The 22,483-nt window shown below is 43.8% G+C and overlaps 1 protein-coding gene across 1 annotated transcript in view; it reads right to left on the bottom strand.

Moving 5' to 3' along the window:
- The window catches only part of LOC140108665 (antigen WC1.1-like), a 79,586-nt gene extending 58,363 nt beyond the window's left edge, over positions 1 to 21,223 (bottom strand). Inside the window, exon 1 of the mRNA XM_072131886.1 lies at positions 20,867 to 21,223. Coding sequence (XP_071987987.1) covers positions 20,867 to 20,918 — 52 coding nt within the window. The 5' untranslated portion in view covers positions 20,919 to 21,223. The remainder of the gene's footprint in view (positions 1 to 20,866) is intronic.
- Positions 21,224 to 22,483: the final 1,260 nt, after the last annotated feature.

The raw sequence follows: 22,483 nt of genomic DNA, 5'->3' as shown, positions 1-22,483 counted from the left end.
TGGGGGGCTGTATATGGGGTACAGTATATTACTAAGCTGGGGGGCTGTATATGGGATACAGTATATTACTAAGCTGGGGGGCTGTATATGGGATACAGTATATTACTAAGCTGGGGGCTGTATATGGGATACAGTATATTACTAAGCTGGGGGGCTGTATATGGGATACAGTATATTACTAAGCTGGGGGATGTATATGGGATACAGTATATTACTAAGCTGGGGGGCTGTATATGGGATACAGTATATTACTAAGCTGGGGGGCTGTATATGGGATACAGTATATTACTAAGCTGGGAGGATGTATATGGGGTACAGTATATTACTAAGCTGGGGGGCTGTATATGGGATACTGTATATTACTAAGCTGGGAGGATGTATATGGGGTACAGTATATTACTAAGCTGGGGGGGCTGTATATGGGATACAGTATATTACTAAGCTGGGGGCTGTATATGGGATACAGTATATTACTAAGCTGGGGGGATGTATATGGGATACAGTATATTACTAAGCTGGGGGCTGTATATGGGATACAGTATATTACTAAGCTGGGGGGATGTATATGGGATACAGTATATTACTAAGCTGGGGGGATGTATATGGGATACAGTATATTACTAAGCTGGGAGGGCTGTATATGGGATACAGTATATTACTAAGCTGGGGGGATGTATATGGGATACAGTATATTACTAAGCTGGGGGGATGTATATGGGATACAGTATATTACTAAGCTGGGGGGATGTATATGGGATACAGTATATTACTAAGCTGGGGGGATGCTATATGGGATACAGTATATTACTAAGCTGGGGGGATGTATATGGGATACAGTATATTACTAAGCTGGGGGATGTATATGGGATACAGTATATTACTAAGCTGGGGGGATGCTATATGGGATACAGTATATTACTAAGCTGGGGGATGTATATGGGGTACAGTATATTACTAAGCTGGGGGCTGTATATGGGATACAGTATATTACTAAGCTGGGGGGATGTATATGGGATACAGTATATTACTAAGCTGGGAGGGCTGTATATGGGATACAGTATATTACTAAGCTGGGGGGATGTATATGGGATACAGTATATTACTAAGCTGGGGGCTGTATATGGGATACAGTATATTACTAAGCTGGGGGGCTGTATATGGGATACAGTATATTACTAAGCTGGGGGGCTGTATATGGGGTACAGTATATTACTAAGCTGGGGGGCTGTATATGGGATACTGTATATTACTAAGCTGGGGGGCTGTATATGGGATACTGTATATTACTAAGCTGGGAGGATGTATATGGGGTACAGTATATTACTAAGCTGGGAGGATGTATATGGGATACAGTATATTACTAAGCTGGGAGGATGTATATGGGATACAGTATATTACTAAGCTGGGGGCTGTATATGGGATACTGTATATTACTAAGCTGGGAGGATGTATATGGGGTACAGTATATTACTAAGCTGGGGGCTGTATATGGGATACAGTATATTACTAAGCTGGGGGGATGTATATGGGATACAGTATATTACTAAGCTGGGGGGATGTATATGGGATACAGTATATTACTAAGCTGGGAGGAGGCTGTATATGGGATACAGTATATTACTAAGCTGGGGGGATGTATATGGGATACAGTATATTACTAAGCTGGGAGGAGGCTGTATATGGGATACAGTATATTACTAAGCTGGGGGCTGTATATGGGATACAGTATATTACTAAGCTGGGGGGATGTATATGGGACACAGTATATTACTAAGCTGGGGGGCTGTATACGGGGTACAGTATATTACTAAGCTGGGGGGATGTATATGGGATACGGTATATTACTAAGCTGGGGGATGTATATGGGATACAGTATATTACTAAGCTGGGGGGCTGTATATGGGATACAGTATATTACTAAGCTGGGGGATGTATATGGGATACAGTATATTACTAAGCTGGGGGGCTGTATATGGGATACAGTATATTACTAAGCTGGGGGCTGTATATGGGGTACAGTATATTACTAAGCTTGGGGCTGTATATGGGATACAGTATATTACTAAGCTGGGGGATGTATATGGGGTACAGTATATTACTAAGCTGGGGGGATGTATATGGGATACAGTATATTACTAAGCTGGGGGATGTATATGGGATGCAGTATATTACTAAGCTGGGGGGTTGTATATGGGATACAGTATATTACTAAGCTGGGGGCTGTATATGGGATACAGTATATTACTAAGCTGGGGGGATGTATATGGGATACAGTATATTACTAAGCTGGGGGATGTATATGGGATACAGTATATTACTAAGCTGGGGGATGTATATGGGATACAGTATATTACTAAGCTGGGGGATGTATATGGGATACAGTATATTACTAAGCTGGGAGGATGTATATGGGATACAGTATATTACTAAGCTGGGGGGATGTATATGGGATACAGTATATTACTAAGCTGGGGGGATGTATATGGGATACAGTATATTACTAAGCTGGGGGCTCTATATGGGATACAGTATATTACTAAGCTGGGAGGATGTATATGGGATACAGTATATTACTAAGCTGGGGGGATGTATATGGGATACAGTATATTACTAAGCTGGGGGATGTATATGGGATACAGTATATTACTAAGCTGGGGGCTCTATATGGGATACAGTATATTACTAAGCTGGGGGGCTGTATATGGTATACAGTATATTACTAAGCTGGGGGGCTGTATATGGGATACAGTATATTACTAAGCTGGGAGGATGTATATGGGATACAGTATATTACTAAGCTGGGGGGATGTATATGGGATACAGTATATTACTAAGCTGGGGGGCTGTATATGGGATACAGTATATTACTAAGCTGGGGGGCTGTATATGGGATACAGTATATTACTAAGCTGGGGGATGTATATGGGATACAGTATATTACTAAGCTGGGGGCTGTATATGGGATACAGTATATTACTAAGCTGGGGGGATGTATATGGGATACAGTATATTACTAAGCTGGGGGGCTGTATATGGGATACAGTATATTACTAAGCTGGGGGATGTATATGGGATACAGTATATTACTAAGCTGGGGGCTGTATATGGGATACAGTATATTACTAAGCTGGGGGCTGTATATGGGGTACAGTATATTACTAAGCTGGGGGGCTGTATATGGGATACAGTATATTACTAAGCTGGGGGATGTATATGGGATACAGTATATTACTAAGCTGGGGGATGTATATGGGATACAGTATATTACTAAGCTGGGGGATGTATATGGGATACAGTATATTACTAAGCTGGGGGGCTGTATATGGGATACAGTATATTACTAAGCTGGGGGGATGTATATGGGATACAGTATATTACTAAGCTGGGAGGATGTATATGGGATACAGTATATTACTAAGCTGGGGGATGTATATGGGATACAGTATATTACTAAGCTGGGGGATGTATATGGGGTACAGTATATTACTAAGCTGGGGGATGTATATGGGATACAGTATATTACTAAGCTGGGGGATGTATATGGGATACAGTATATTACTAAGCTGGGGGATGTATATGGGATACAGTATATTACTAAGCTGGGGGATGTATATGGGATACAGTATATTACTAAGCTGGGGGATGTATATGGGGTACAGTATATTACTAAGCTGGGGGGATGTATATGGGATACAGTATATTACTAAGCTGGGGGATGTATATGGGATACAGTATATTACTAAGCTGGGGGATGTATATGGGATACAGTATATTACTAAGCTGGGGGATGTATATGGGGTACAGTATATTACTAAGCTGGGGCTGTATATGGGATACAGTATATTACTAAGCTGGGGGATGTATATGGGATACAGTATATTACTAAGCTGGGGGATGTATATGGAGTACAGTATATTACTAAGCTGGGGGGCTGTATATGGGATACAGTATATTACTAAGCTGGGGGATGTATATGGGGTACAGTATATTACTAAGCTGGGGGATGTATATGGGGTACAGTATATTACTAAGCTGGGGGGATGTATATGGGATACAGTATATTACTAAGCTGGGGGGCTGTATATGGGATACAGTATATTACTAAGCTGGGGGATGTATATGGGATACAGTATATTACTAAGCTGGGGGATGTATATGGGGTACAGTATATTACTAAGCTGGGGGATGTATATGGGATACAGTATATTACTAAGCTGGGGGGATGTATATGGGATACAGTATATTACTAAGCTGGGGGATGTATATGGGATACAGTATATTACTAAGCTGGGAGGGGACTGTATATGGGGTACAGTATATTACTAAGCTGGGGGATGTATATGGGGTACAGTATATTACTAAGCTGGGGGGATGTATATGGGATACAGTATATTACTAAGCTGGGGGCTGTATATGGGATACAGTATATTACTAAGCTGGGGGCTGTATATGGGGTACAGTATATTACTAAGCTGGGGGGCTGTATATGGGATACAGTATATTACTAAGCTGGGGGGCTGTATATGGGATACAGTATATTACTAAGCTGGGGGGATGTATATGGGGTACAGTATATTACTAAGCTGGGGGGATGTATATGGGATACAGTATATTACTAAGCTGGGGGGATGTATATGGGATACAGTATATTACTAAGCTGGGGGGATGTATATGGGGTACAGTATATTACTAAGCTGGGGGGATGTATATGGGATACAGTATATTACTAAGCTGGGGGAATGTATATGGGGTACAGTATATTACTAAGCTGGGGGGCTGTATATGGGATACAGTATATTACTAAGCTGGGGGGCTGTATATGGGATACAGTATATTACTAAGCTGGGGGGATGTATATGGGATACAGTATATTACTAAGCTGGGGGCTGTATATGGGATACAGTATATTACTAAGCTGGGGGGCTGTATATGGGATACAGTATATTACTAAGCTGGGGGGATGTATATGGGATACAGTATATTACTAAGCTGGGGGGCTGTATATGGGATGCAGTATATTACTAAGCTGGGAGGATGTATATGGGGTACAGTATATTACTAAGCTGGGAGGATGTATATGGGGTACAGTATATTACTAAGCTGGGGGCTGTATATGGGGTACAGTATATTACTAAGCTGGGGGGCTGTATATGGGGTACAGTATATTACTAAGCTGGGGGGATGTATATGGGATACAGTATATTACTAAGCTGGGAGGATGTATATGGGGTACAGTATATTACTAAGCTGGGGGGATGTATATGGGATACAGTATATTACTAAGCTGGGGGGATGTATATGGGATACAGTATATTACTAAGCTGGGAGGATGTATATGGGGTACAGTATATTACTAAGCTGGGGGGCTGTATATGGGATACAGTATATTACTAAGCTGGGAGGATGTATATGGGGTACAGTATATTACTAAGCTGGGGGGATGTATATGGGATACAGTATATTACTAAGCTGGGGGGATGTATATAGGATACAGTATATTACTAAGCTGGGGGGATGTATATGGGGTACAGTATATTACTAAGCTGGGGGATGTATATGGGATACAGTATATTACTAAGCTGGGGGGATGTACATGGGATACAGTATATTACTAAGCTGGGGGGATGTATATGGGATACAGTATATTACTAAGCTGGGGGATGTATATGGGATACAGTATATTACTAAGCTGGGGGGCTGTATATGGGATACAGTATATTACTAAGCTGGGGGGATGTATATGGGATATAGTATATTACTAAGCTGGGAGGATGTATATGGGGTACAGTATATTACTAAGCTGGGAGGATGTATATGGGGTACAGTATATTACTAAGCTGGGAGGATGTATATGGGATACAGTATATTACTAAGCTGGGGGGCTGTATATGGGATACAGTATATTACTAAGTTGGGGGGCTGTATATGGGATACAGTATATTACTAAGCTGGGAGGATGTATATGGGGTACAGTATATTACTAAGCTGGGGGGATGTATATGGGATACAGTATATTACTAAGCTGGGGGGATGTATATGGGATACAGTATATTACTAAGCTGGGAGGATGTATATGGGGTACAGTATATTACTAAGCTGGGGGGCTGTATATGGGATACAGTATATTACTAAGCTGGGAGGATGTATATGGGGTACAGTATATTACTAAGCTGGGGGGATGTATATGGGATACAGTATATTACTAAGCTGGGGGGCTGTATATGGGATACAGTATATTACTAAGCTGGGGGATGTATATGGGATACAGTATATTACTAAGCTGGGGGGCTGTATATGGGATACAGTATATTACTAAGCTGGGAGGATGTATATGGGGTACAGTATATTACTAAGCTGGGGGGCTGTATATGGGATACAGTATATTACTAAGCTGGGGGGATGTATATAGGATACAGTATATTACTAAGCTGGGGGGCTGTATATGGGATACAGTATATTACTAAGCTGGGGGATGTATATGGGATACAGTATATTACTAAGCTGGGGGGCTGTATATGGGATATAGTATATTACTAAGCTGGGGGATGTATATGGGATACAGTATATTACTAAGCTGGGGGGCTGTATATGGGATACAGTATATTACTAAGCTGGGAGGATGTATATGGGGTACAGTATATTACTAAGCTGGGGGGCTGTATATGGGATACAGTATATTACTAAGCTGGGGGGATGTATATAGGATACAGTATATTACTAAGCTGGGGGGATGTATATGGGGTACAGTATATTACTAAGCTGGGGGGCTGTATATGGGATACAGTATATTACTAAGCTGGGGGGATGTATATGGGATACAGTATATTACTAAGCTGGGGGGATGTATATGGGATACAGTATATTACTAAGCTGGGGGGATGTACATGGGATACAGTATATTACTAAGCTGGGGGGAGGTATATGGGATACAGTATATTACTAAGCTGGGGGATGTATATGGGATACAGTATATTACTAAGCTGGGGGGCTGTATATGGGATACAGTATATTACTAAGCTGGGGGATGTATATGGGATACAGTATATTACTAAGCTGGGGGGATGTATATGGGATACAGTATATAACTAAGCTGGGGGGATGTATATGGGATACAGTATATTACTAAGCTGGGGGGATGTATATGGGATATAGTATATTACTAAGCTGGGAGGATGTATATGGGGTACAGTATATTACTAAGCTGGGAGGATGTATATGGGGTACAGTATATTACTAAGCTGGGGGGCTGTATATGGGATACAGTATATTACTAAGTTGGGGGGCTGTATATGGGATACAGTATATTACTAAGCTGGGAGGATGTATATGGGGTACAGTATATTACTAAGCTGGGGGGCTGTATATGGGATACTGTATATTACTAAGCTGGGAGGATGTATATGGGGTACAGTATATTACTAAGCTGGGGGGCTGTATATGGGGTACAGTATATTACTAAGCTGGGGGGCTGTATATGGGGTACAGTATATTACTAAGCTGGGGGGCTGTATATGGGATACAGTATATTACTAAGCTGGGAGGCTGTATATGGGATACAGTATATTACTAAGCTGGGGGATGTATATGGGATACAGTATATTACTTAGCTGGGGGGCTGTATATGGGATACAGTATATTACTAAGCTGGGGGATGTATATGGGATACAGTATATTACTAAGCTGGGGGATGTATATGGGATACAGTATATTACTAAGCTGGGGGCTGTATATGGGATACAGTATATTACTAAGCTGGGGGTGTATATGGGATAAAGTATATTACTAAGCTGGGGGCTGTATATGGGATACAGTATATTACTAAGCTGGGGAGATGTATATGGGATATAGTATATTACTAAGCTGGGGGATGTATATGGGATACAGTATATTACTAAGCTGGGGGGATGTATATGGGATACAGTATATTACTAAGCTGGGGGGATGTATATGGGATACAGTATATTACTAAGCTGGGGGGATGTATATGGGATACAGTATATTACTAAGCTGGGGGGATGTATATGGGATACAGTATATTACTAAGCTGGGGGATGTATATGGGATACAGTATATTACTAAGCTGGGGGGGCTGTATATGGTATACAGTATATTACTAAGCTGGGGAGCTGTATATGGGATACAGTATATTACTAAGCTGGGGGGATGTATATGGGGTACAGTATATTACTAAGCTGGGGGGATGTATATGGGATACAGTATATTACTAAGCTGGGGGGATGTATATGGGATACAGTATATTACTAAGCTGTGGGGCTGTATATGGGATACAGTATATTACTAAGCTGGGGGCTGTATATGGGATACAGTATATTACTAAGCTGGGGGGATGTATATGGGATACAGTATATTACTAAGCTGGGGGGATGTATATGGGATACAGTATATTACTAAGCTGGGGGGATGTATATGGGATACAGTATATTACTAAGCTGGGGGGATGTATATGGGATACAGTATATTACTAAGCTGGGGGGATGTATATGGGATACAGTATATTACTAAGCTGGGAGGCTGTAAATGGGATACAGTATATTACTAAGCTGGGGGGATGTATATGGGATACAGTATATTACTAAGCTGGGAAGATGTATATGGGATACAGTATATTACTAAGCTGTGGGGCTGTATATGGGATACAGTATATTACTAAGCTGGGGGGATGTATATGGGATACAGTATATTACTAAGCTGGGGGGTGTATATGGGATACAGTATATTACTAAGCTGGGGGGATGTATATGGGATACAGTATATTACTAAGCTGGGGGATGTATATGGGATACAGTATATTACTAAGCTGGGGGATGTATATGGGATACAGTATATTACTAAGCTGGGGGGCTGTATATGGGATACAATATATTACTAAGCTGGGGGGATGTATATGGGATACAGTATATTACTAAGCTGGGAGGATGTATATGTGATACAGTATATTACTAAGCTGGGGGGCTGTATATGGGATACAGTATATTACTAAGCTGGGGGGATGTATATGGGATACAGTATATTACTAAGCTGGGGGATGTATATGGGATACAGTATATTACTAAGCTGGAGGATGTATATGGGATACAGTATATTACTAAGCTGGGGGGATGTATATGGGATACAGTATATTACTAAGCTGGGGGGTGTATATGGGATACAGTATATTACTAAGCTGGGGGGCTGTATATGGGGTACAGTATATTACTAAGCTGGGAGGCTGTATATGGGGTACAGTATATTACTAAGCTGGGAGGATGTATATGGGGTACAGTATATTACTAAGCTGGGGGATGTATATGGGATACAGTATATTACTAAGCTGGGGGATGTATATGGGGTACAGTATATTACTAAGCTGGGGGATGTATATGGGGTACAGTATATTACTAAGCTGGGGGATGTATATGGGGTACAGTATATTACTAAGCTGGGGGGCTGTATATGGGATACAGTATATTACTAAGCTGGGGGGATGTATATGGGATACAGTATATTACTAAGCTGGAGGATGTATATGGGATACAGTATATTACTAAGCTGGGGGATGTATATGGGATACAGTATATTACTAAGCTGGGGGGCTGTATATGGTATACAGTATATTACTAAGCTGGGGGGATGTATATGGGATACAGTATATTACTAAGCTGGAGGATGTATATGGGATACAGTATATTACTAAGCTGGGGGATGTATATGGGATACAGTATATTACTAAGCTGGGGGGCTGTATATGGTATACAGTATATTACTAAGCTGGGGGGCTGTATATGGTATACAGTATATTACTAAGCTGGAGGGCTGTATATGGGATACAGTATATTACTAAGCTGGGGGCTGTATATGGGATACAGTATATTACTAAGCTGGGGGGATGTATATGGGATACAGTATATTACTAAGCTGCAGGGGCTGTATATGGGATACAGTATATTACTAAGCTGGGGGGCTGTATATGGGATACAGTATATTACTAAGCTGGGGGGATGTATATGGGATACAGTATATTACTAAGCTGGAGGATGTATATGGGATACAGTATATTACTAAGCTGGGGGATGTATATGGGATACAGTATATTACTAAGCTGGGAGGATGTATATGGGATACAGTATATTACTAAGCTGGGGGGATGTATATGGGGTACAGTATATTACTAAGCTGGGGGATGCATATGGGATACAGTATATTACTAAGCTGGGGGGATGTATATGGGATACAGTATATTACTAAGCTGGGGGGATGTATATGGGGTACAGTATATTACTAAGCTGGGGGGATGTATATGGGATACAGTATATTACTAAGCTGGGGGATGTATATGGGGTACAGTATATTACTAAGCTGGGGGGATGTATATGGGATACAGTATATTACTAAGCTGGGGGCTGTATATGGGATACAGTAGATTACTAAGCTGGGGGCTGTATATGGGATACAGTATATTACTAAGCTGGGGGGCTGTATATGGGATACAGTATATTACTAAGCTGGGGGCTGTATATGGGATACAGTATATTACTAAGCTGGGGGGATGTATATGGGATACAGTATATTACTAAGCTGGGGGGATGTATATGGGATACAGTATATTACTAAGCTGGGGGGCTGTATATGGGATACAGTATATTACTAAGCTGGGAGGCTGTATATGGGATACAGTATATTACTAAGCTGTGGGGATGTATATGGGATACAGTATATTACTAAGCTGGGGGGCTGTATATGGGATACAGTATATTACTAAGCTGGGGGGCTGTATATGGGATACAGTATATTACTAAGCTGGGGGCTGTATATGGGATACAGTATATTACTAAGCTGGGGGGATGTATATGGGATACAGTATATTACTAAGCTGGGGGGCTGTATATGGGATACAGTATATTACTAAGCTGGGGGCTGTATATGGGATACAGTATATTACTAAGCTGGGGGGATGTATATGGGATACAGTATATTACTAAGCTGGAGAGCTGTATATGGGATACAGTATATTACTAAGCTGGGGGGCTGTATATGGGATACAGTATATTACTAAGCTGGGGGGATGTATATGGGATACAGTATATTACTAAGCTGTGGGGATGTATATGGGATACAGTATATTACTAAGCTGGGGGGCTGTATATGGGATACAGTATATTACTAAGCTGGGGGGATGTATATGGGATACAGTATATTACTAAGCTGGGGGCTGTATATGGGATACAGTATATTACTAAGCTGGGGGCTGTATATGGGATACAGTATATTACTAAGCTGGGGGATGTATATGGGATACAGTATATTACTAAGCTGGGGGGATGTATATGGGATACAGTATATTACTAAGCTGGGGGATGTATATGGGGTACAGTATATTACTAAGCTGGGGGATGTATATGGGATACAGTATATTACTAAGCTGGGGGATGTATACGGGATACAGTATATTACTAAGCTGGGGGGATGTATATGGGATACAGTATATTACTAAGCTGGGGGCTGTATATGGGATACAGTATATTACTAAGCTGGGGGCTGTATATGGGATACAGTATATTACTAAGCTGGGGGGATGTATATGGGGTACAGTATATTACTAAGCTGGGGGGATGTATATGGGATACAGTATATTACTAAGCTGGGGGATGTATATGGGGTACAGTATATTACTAAGCTGGGGGATGTATATGGGATACAGTATATTACTAAGCTGGGGGATGTATACGGGATACAGTATATTACTAAGCTGGGGGGATGTATATGGGATACAGTATATTACTAAGCTGGGAGGCTGTATATGGGATACAGTATATTACTAAGCTGGGGGATGTATATGGGGTACAGTATATTACTAAGCTGGGGGATGTATATGGGATACAGTATATTACTAAGCTAGGGGATGTATATGGGGTACAGTATATTACTAAGCTGGGGGATGTATATGGGATACAGTATATTACTAAGCTGGGGGATGTATACGGGATACAGTATATTACTAAGCTGGGGGGATGTATATGGGATACAGTATATTACTAAGCTGGGGGCTGTATATGGGATACAGTATATTACTAAGCTGGGGGCTGTATATGGGATACAGTATATTACTAAGCTGGGGGATGTATATGGGATACAGTATATTACTAAGCTGGGAGGCTGTATATGGGATACAGTATATTACTAAGCTGGGGGGCTGTATATGGGATACAGTATATTACTAAGCTGGGGGATGTATATGGGATACAGTATATTACTAAGCTGGGGGGATGTATATGGGATACAGTATATTACTAAGCTGGGGGCTGTATATGGTATACAGTATATTACTAAGCTGGGGGGATGTATATGGGATACAGTATATTACTAAGCTGGGGGATGTATATGGGATACAGTATATTACTAAGCTGGGGGCTGTATATGGGGTATAGTATATTACTAAGCTGGGGGGATGTATATGGGGTACAGTATATTACTAAGCTGGGGGCTGTATATGGGATACAGTATATTACTAAGCTGGGGGGCTGTATATGGGGTACGGTATATTACTAAGCTGGGAGGCTGTATATGGGATACAGTATATTACTAAGCTGGGGGATGTATATGGGGTACAGTATATTACTAAGCTGGGAGGCTGTATATGGGGTACAGTATATTACTAAGCTGGGAGGCTGTATATGGGGTACAGTATATTACTAAGCTGGGAGGCTGTATATGGGGTACAGTATATTACTAAGCTGGGAGGCTGTATATGGGGTACAGTATATTACTAAGCTGGGGGGATGTATATGGGATACAGTATATTACTAAGCTGGGGGCTGTATATGGGATACAGTATATTACTAAGCTGGGAGATGTATATGGGATACAGTATATTACTAAGCTGGGGGATGTATATGGGATACAGTATATTACTAAGCTGGGGGCTGTATATGGGATACAGTATATTACTAAGCTGGGGGATGTATATGGGATACAGTATATTACTAAGCTGGGGGATGTATATGGGATACAGTATATTACTAAGCTGGGGGGATGTATATGGGATACAGTATATTACTAAGCTGGGGGGATGTATATGGGATACAGTATATTACTAAGCTGGGGGGGCTGTATATGGGATACAGTATATTACTAAGCTGGGAGGCTGTATATGGGGTACAGTATATTACTAAGCTGGGGGGATGTATATGGGATACAGTATATTACTAAGCTGGGAGGATGTATATGGGATACAGTATATTACTAAGCTGGGTGGATGTATATGGGATACAGTATATTACTAAGCTGGGGGATGTATATGGGATACAGTATATTACTAAGCTGGGGGGATGTATATGGGATACAGTATATTACTAAGCTGGGGGCTGTATATGGGGTACAGTATATTACTAAGCTGGGAGGCTGTATATGGGATACAGTATATTACTAAGCTGGGGGATGTATATGGGGTACAGTATATTACTAAGCTGGGGGCTGTATATGGGATACAGTATATTACTAAGCTGGGGGATGTATATGGGATACAGTATATTACTAAGCTGGGGGATGTATATGGGATACAGTATATTACTAAGCTGGGGGGGCTGTATATGGGATACAGTATATTACTAAGCTGGGGGGATGTATATGGGATACAGTATATTACTAAGCTGGGGGGATGTATATGGGGTACAGTATATTACTAAGCTGGGGGGCTGTATATGGGATACAGTATATTACTAAGCTGGGGGATGTATATGGGATACAGTATATTACTAAGCTGGGGGATGTATATGGGGTACAGTATATTACTAAGCTGGGGGGCTGTATATGGGATACAGTATATTACTAAGCTGGGGGATGTATATGGGATACAGTATATTACTAAGCAGGGGGATGTATATGGGATACAGTATATTACTAAGCTGGGGCTGTATATGGGATACAGTATATTACTAAGCTGGGGGGATGTATATGGGGTACAGTATATTACTAAGCTGGGGGGATGTATATGGGGTACAGTATATTACTAAGCTGGAGGATGTATATGGGATACAGTATATTACTAAGCTGGGGGCTGTATATGGGATACAGTATATTACTAAGCTGGGGGGCTGTATATGGGATACAGTATATTACTAAGCTGGGGGGCTGTATATGGGATACAGTATATTACTAAGCTGGGGGGCTGTATATGGGATACAGTATATTACTAAGCTGGGGGGCTGTATATGGGATACAGTATATTACTAAGCTGGGGGGCTGTATATGGGATACAGTATATTACTAAGCTGGGGGGCTGTATATGGGATACAGTATATTACCAAGCTGGGAGGCTGTATATGGGATACAGTATATTACTAAGCTGGGGGATGTATATGGGATACAGTATATTACTAAGCTGGGGGCTGTATATGGGATACAGTATATTACTAAGCTGGGGGGCTGTATATGGGATACAGTATATTACTAAGCTGGGGAGATGTATATGGGATACAGTATATTACTAAGCTGGGGGGATGTATATGGGATACAGTATATTACTAAGCTCGGGGGATGTATATGGGATACAGTATATTACTAAGCTGGGGGGATGTATATAGGATACAGTATATTACTAAGCTGGGGGGATGTATATAGGATACAGTATATTACTAAGCTGGGGGGATGTATATGGGATACAGTATATTACTAAGCTGGGGGGCTGTATATGGGATACAGTATATTACTAAGCTGGGGGATGTATATGGGATGCAGTATATTACTAAGCTGGGGGGATGTATATGGTATACAGTATATTACTAAGCTGGGGGGATGTATATGGGATACAGTATATTACTAAGCTGGGGGGATGTATATGGGATACAGTATATTACTAAGCTGGGGGGATGTATATGGGATACAGTATATTACTAAGCTGGGGGGATGTATATAGGATACAGTATATTACTAAGCTGGGGGGATGTATATTGGATACACTATATTACTAAGCTGGGGGGCTGTATATGGGATACAGTATATTACTAAGCTGGGGGGCTGTATATGGGGTACAGTATATTACTAAGCTGGGGGATGTATATGGGGTACAGTACATTACTAAGCTGGGGGATGTATATGGGATACAGTATATTACTAAGCTGGGGGATGTATATGGGATACAGTATATTACTAAGCTGGGGGATGTATATGGGATACAGTATATTACTAAGCTGGGGGGATGTATATGGGATACAGTATATTACTAAGCTGGGGGGATGTATATAGGATACAGTATATTACTAAGCTGGGGGGATGTATATGGGATACAGTATATTACTAAGCTGGGGGGCTGTATATGGGATACAGTATATTACTAAGCTGGGGGATGTATATGGGATGCAGTATATTACTAAGCTGGGGGGATGTATATGGTATACAGTATATTACTAAGCTGGGGGGATGTATATGGGATACAGTATATTACTAAGCTGGGGGGATGTATATGGGATACAGTATATTACTAAGCTGGGGGGATGTATATGGGATACAGTATATTACTAAGCTGGGGGGATGTATATGGGATACAGTATATTACTAAGCTGGGGGGATGTATATGGGATACAGTATATTACTAAGCTGGGGGGATGTATATGGGATACAGTATATTACTAAGCTGGGGGATGTATATGGGATACAGTATATTACTAAGCTGGGGGCTGTATATGGGATACAGTATATTACTAAGCTGGGGGGATGTATATGGGATACAGTATATTACTAAGCTGGGGGGATGTATATGGGATACAGTATATTACTAAGCTGGGGGATGTATATGGGATGCAGTATATTACTAAGCTGGGGGGATGTATATGGTATACAGTATATTACTAAGCTGGGGGGATGTATATGGGATACAGTATATTACTAAGCTGGGGGATGTATATGGGATACAGTATATTACTAAGCTGGGGGATGTATATGGGATACAGTATATTACTAAGCTGGGGGGATGTATATGGGATACAGTATATTACTAAGCTGGGGGGATGTATATGGGGTACAGCATATTACTAAGCTGGGGGATGTATATGGGATACAGTATATTACTAAGCTGGGGGGATGTATATGGGATACAGTATATTACTAAGCTGGGGGGATGTATATGGGATACAGTATATTACTAAGCTGGGGGATGTATATGGGATACAGTATATTACTAAGCTGGGGGGATGTATATGGGATACAGTATATTACTAAGCAGGGGGATGTATATGGGATACAGTATATTACTAAGCTGGGGGGCTGTATATGGGATACAGTATATTACTAAGCTGGGGGGCTGTATATGGGATACAGTATATTACTAAGCTGGGGGGATGTATATGAGATACAGTATATTACTAAGCTGGGGGGATGTATATGGGATACAGTATATTACTAAGCTGGGGGGATGTATATGGGATACAGTATATTACTAAGCTGGGGGGCTGTATATGGGATACAGTATATTACTAAGCTGGGGGGATGTATATGGGATACAGTATATTACTAAGCTGGGGGGATGTATATGGGATACAGTATATTACTAAGCTGGGGATGTATATGGGATACAGTATATTACTAAGCTGGGGGGGATGTATATGGGATACAGTATATTACTAAGCTGGGGGTGTATATGGGGTACAGTATATTACTAAGCTGGGGGACTGTATATGGGATACAGTATATTACTAAGCTGGGGGGCTGTATATGGGATACAGTATATTACTAAGCTGGGGGGATGTATATGGGATACAGTATATTACTAAGCTGGGGGATGTATATGGGATACAGTATATTACTAAGCTGGGGGGCTGTATATGGGATACAGTATATTACTAAGCTGGGGGGCTGTATATGGGATACAGTATATTACTAAGCTGGGGGGATGTATATGGGGTACAGTATATTACTAAGCTGGAGGATGTATATGGGGTACAGTATATTACTAAGCTGGGAGGATGTATATGGGGTACAGTATATTACTAAGCTGGGGGGGCTGTATATGGGATACAGTATATTACTAAGCTGGGGAGCTGTATATGGTATACAGTATATTACTAAGCTGGGGGGATGTATATGGGATACAGTATATTACTAAGCTGGGGGATGTATATGGGATACAGTATATTACTAAGCTGGGGGGGATGTATATGGGGTACAGTATATTACTAAGCTGGGGGGATGTATATGGGATACAGTATATTACTAAGCTGGGGGATGTATATGGGATACAGTATATTACTAAGCTGGGGGGCTGTATATGGGATACAGTATATTACTAAGCTGGGGGGCTGTATATGGGGTACAGTATATTACTAAGCTGGGAGGAGGCTGTATATGGGGTACAGTATATTACTAAGCTGGGGGGATGTATATGGAGTACAGTATATTACTAAGCTGGGGGGCTGTATATGGGGTACAGTATATTACTAAGCTGGGGGATGTATATGGGGTACAGTATATTACTAAGCTGGGGGATGTATATGGGGTACAGTATATTACTAAGCTGGGGGGCTGTATATGGGATACAGTATATTACTAAGCTGGGGGGCTGTATATGGGATACAGTATATTACTAAGCTGGGGGGATGTATATGGGATACAGTATATTACTAAGCTGGGGGATGTATATGGGATACAGTATATTACTAAGCTGGGGGGATGTATATGGGATACAGTATATTACTAAGCTGGGGGATGTATATGGGATACAGTATATTACTAAGCTGGGGGGATGTATATGGAGTACAGTATATTACTAAGCTGGGGGGATGTATATGGGATACAGTATATTACTAAGCTGGGGGGCTGTATACGGGGTACAGTATATTACTTGGCTGGGAGGCTGTATATGGGATACAGTATATTACTAAGCTGGGGGGATGTATATGGGATACAGTATATTACTAAGCTGGGGGGCTGTATATGGGGTACAGTATATTACTAAGCTGGGGGCTGTATATGGATACAGTATATTACTAAGCTGGGGGGCTGTATATGGGATACAGTATATTACTAAGCTGGGGGGCTGTATATGGGATACAGTATATTACTAAGCTGGGGGGCTGTATATGGGATACAGTATATTACTAAGCTGGGGGGATGTATATGGAGTACAGTATATTACTAAGCTGGGGGGCTGTATATGGGATACAGTATATTACTAAGCTGGGAGGATGTATATGGGATACAGTATATTACTAAGCTGGGAGGATGTATATGGGATACAGTATATTACTAAGCTGGGAGGCTGTATATGGGGTACAGTATATTACTAAGCTGGGGGGCTGTATATGGGATACAGTATATTACTAAGCTGGGGGGCTGTATATGGGATACAGTATATTACTAAGCTGGGGGGCTGTATATGGGATACAGTATATTACTAAGCTGGGGGGATGTATATGGAGTACAGTATATTACTAAGCTGGGGGGCTGTATATGGGGTACAGTATATTACTAAGCTGGGGGGCTGTATATGGGGTACAGTATATTACTAAGCTGGGGGGATGTATATGGGGTACAGTATATTACTAAGCTGGGGGGCTGTATATGGGGTACAGTATATTACTAAGCTGGGGGGATGTATATGGGATACAGTATATTACTAAGCTGGGGGATGTATATGGGGTACAGTATATTACTAAGCTGGGGGGATGTATATGGGATACAGTATATTACTAAGCTGGGGGATGTATATGGGATACAGTATATTACTAAGCTGGGGGGATGTATATGGGATACAGTATATTACTAAGCTGGGGGATGTATATGGGGTACAGTATATTACTAAGCTGGGGGGCTGTATACGGGGTACAGTATATTACTTGGCTGGGAGGCTGTATATGGGATACAGTATATTACTAAGCTGTGGGGGGGCTGTATATGTGGGGCAAGATTTTATTTAAGCTGTAGGGGATCTGTATATAATTTAATTGGTGGGTGAATAACGAGGCCTTTAAATATATGAGAGCAGGGATATATAAAATAAATGTATTATATATATATATTCATTCGTGCTATATATTTATTAGTTATAGGATACAGATTACTTTGCATCATGTAAGCCAAATGTTGGGGGGTGGGGGGGGGGGGCTGTATTAATAAATTGGGGGTGTTGTATATTGATTGATGCTTAGCATGCTATAATTCCAGTAGACTAATATATATATATAATGAAGGGAAGTTTTATATGTGGGGAGAGTGCGGTCAGTTGTGTTGTGAGGGGTATATATTATTTAGGAGCGCAGTGTTGTTATCCAGGAGACTTTATACTGTAAGTGACTGTGGTATTTTTAGGGACGCCGGGTGGAGATGCTGCACGGAGCTGAAGATATCTGGCCTTGAATTCACCTGTGATACGTCATGGATTGGAGAACCCAGAATAAAGTTCTACTGATGGAAGAGATTGTCATCTATAAGGTACTAGATGTCACCAATGACTCTCAGATCCTGTAGTCAGTCACACAGCGTCAGGGAGCTGTCTGTAGGGTTGTTAATTGTCGCAGCATTTTAATATCCGCCTCAGGCCGCAAATATGCTAGAATCGGCCCTGGGGCTCAGGTATGGAGGAGGGCCAGGAGTGAGCAGGAGGAGGGCCAGGAGTGAGCAGGAGAAGGGTCGGGAGTGAGCAGGAGGAGGGTCGGGAGTGAGCAGGAGGAGGGTCAGGAGTGAGCAGGAGGAGGGTCAGGAGTGAGCAGGAGGAGGGTCGGGAGTGAGCAGGAGGAGGGTCGGGAGTGAGCAGGAGGAGGGTCGGGAGTGAGCAGGAGGAGGGTCGGGAGTGAGCAGGAGAAGGGTCAGGAGTGAGCAGGAGGAGGGTCGGGTGTGAGCAAGAGGAGGGTCGGGAGTGAGCAGGAGGAGGGCCGGGTGTGAGCAGGAGAAGGGTCTGGAGTGAGCAGGAGGAGGGTCGGGTGTGAGCAAGAGGAGGGTCGGGTGTGAGCAAGAGGAGGGTCGGGTGTGAGCAAGAGGAGGGTCGGGTGTGAGCAAGAGGAGGGTCGGGTGTGAGCAAGAGGAGGGTCGGGTGTGAGCAAGAGGAGGGTCGGGTGTGAGCAAGAGGAGGGTCGGGTGTGAGCAAGAGGAGGGTCGGGTGTGAGCAAGAGGAGGGTCGGGTGTGAGCAAGAGGAGGGTCGGGTGTGAGCAAGAGGAGGGTCGGGTGTGAGCAAGAGGAGGGTCGGGTGTGAGCAAGAGGAGGGTCGGGTGTGAGCAAGAGGAGGGTCGGGTGTGAGCAAGAGGAGGGTCGGGTGTGAGCAAGAGGAGGGTCGGGTGTGAGCAGGAGAAGGTTGGGGTGTGAGCAGGAGAAGGGTGGGGTGTGAGCAGGAGAAGGGTCGGGTGTGAGCAGGAGAAGGGTGGGGTGTGAGCAGGAGAAGGGTGGGGTGTGAGCAGGAGAAGGGTCGGGTGTGAGCAGGTGGAGGGTCGGGCGTGAGCAGGAGGAGGGTCGGGCGTGGCACAGGGGAGGGGTCAGGTATGAGTAGGGGGGGTTTCAGGCAGGCACGGTTTCAGGCAGGCACAGGGGAGGAGTCAGGTATGAGTAGGCAGGGTTTCAGGCAGGCACAGGGGAGGGGTCAGGTATGAGTAGGCGGGGTTTCAGGCAGGCACAGGAGTAGTACATTAGCATGAAAATGTTAGTGCTGCACCATACTATGTCCCTGGGGGAGGACTAGGCAGGTAACAGCAGGACAGGGTTATGATCAGGAAAGGCTCGGGTCTGATCAGAAAGGTTGGTTCTGCCTGGAAGGTTTCTGTCTCCTGGAGTCATCACCACCATACGACCTTAGACATCAGATAGCGATGGACATCAGATAGCGATGGACGGGCCGTGGTCCTCCGAGAGCCTATTCTACAATTCCCCTCAGAACCTTCCATGTCCTACCTTCAACAACGGCGCCGGCAATGATGAGGATGGTCCAGATAAGGATCGACATGATGACTGTCCTGGCGCCGGAGGGATACTCAGCGATTGTCCTGGGGCTGGTGGGATACTCAGCGATTGTCCTGGCGCCGGAGGGATACTCAGCAATTGTCCTGGGGATGGTGGGATATTCAGCGATTGTCCTGGGGCTGGAGGGATACTCAGCGATTGTCCTGGGGCTGGAGGGATACTCAGCGATTGTCCTGGGGCTGGTGGGATATTCAGCGATTGTCCTGCAGCTCTTGGGATACACAGCGATTGTCCTGGGGCTGGTGGGATATTCAGCGATTGTCCTGCAGCTCTTGGGATACACAGCGATTGTCCTGGGGATCAGAGTCCTGTTAGTCTCTGGTTAATGTGAATTAGACAAACAGAGATTTGGAGATTCTCCAGTTTGTTTAGAAGGTGAGGCGAAGGGTATCCAGGGTGCAGGGGTCCTGCGGGACACAGAACGAGCCCCCCAACCCCCAAACATCAGGTGTAGAGAAATGTGATTTAACTAAGACCTTTATTATCTCCGGCCATGATGGGTCTCTCAGAAATTCTCTATTTAATCCATATGCTAATGAGGCCTTTGGTGCACCCAGGTCATGTCCTCAGTAACCAGAGCTCTGCTATTCCTGCCCTGACCAGTGCCCTGCCATCAGGTAAGTAGTTGGGGGGGGGGGGTAAAGACTTCCTTCTAATGTCCTGAATGGCACGTACACCACCCCCCACCGGAGCCTACACGGCACGTACACCACCCCCACCGGAGCCTACACGGCACGTACACCACCCCCACCGGAGCCTACACGGCACGTACACCACCCCCCACCGGAGCCTACACGGCACGTACACCACCCCCCACCGGAGCCTACACGGCACGTACACCACCCCCCACCGGAGCCTACACGGCACGTACACCACCCCCCACCGGAGCCTACACGGCACGTACACCCCCCCCCCCCACACCGGAGCCTACACGGCACATACACCACCCCCCACCAGAGCCTACACAGAACGTACACCACCCCACCGGAGCCTACACGGCACGTACACCACCCCCCACCGGAGCCAACACGGCACGTACACCCCCCCCCACCAGAGCCTACACGGCACGTACACCACCCCCACCGGAGCCTACACGGCACGTACACCACCCCCACCGGAGCCTACACGGCACGTACACCACCCCCACCGGAGCCTACACGGCACGTACACCACCCCACCGGAGCCTACACGGCACGTACACCACCCCCACCGGAGCCTACACGGCACGTACACCACCCCCACCGGAGCCTACACGGCACGTACACCACCCCCACCGGAGCCTACACGGCACGTACACCACCCCCACCGGAGCCTACACGGCACGTACACCACCCCCACCGGAGCCTACACGGCACGCACACCACCCCCCACCAGAGCCTACACAGCACGTACACCACCCTCACCGGAGCCTACACGGCACGTACACCACCCCCACCGGAGCCTACACGGCACGTACACCACCCCCACCGGAGCCTACACGGCACGTACACCCCCCCCCCACCGGAGCCTACACGGCACGTACACACCCCCCCCCACCGGAGCCTACAC

The sequence above is a fragment of the Engystomops pustulosus genome, unplaced genomic scaffold (assembly GCF_040894005.1).
Source record: "Engystomops pustulosus unplaced genomic scaffold, aEngPut4.maternal MAT_SCAFFOLD_166, whole genome shotgun sequence".
In the NCBI taxonomy this organism is placed as follows: domain Eukaryota; kingdom Metazoa; phylum Chordata; class Amphibia; order Anura; family Leptodactylidae; genus Engystomops; species Engystomops pustulosus.
Note: the sequence above shows the minus strand (reverse complement) of the source record. Positions and strands in the feature narration are given on the sequence as shown.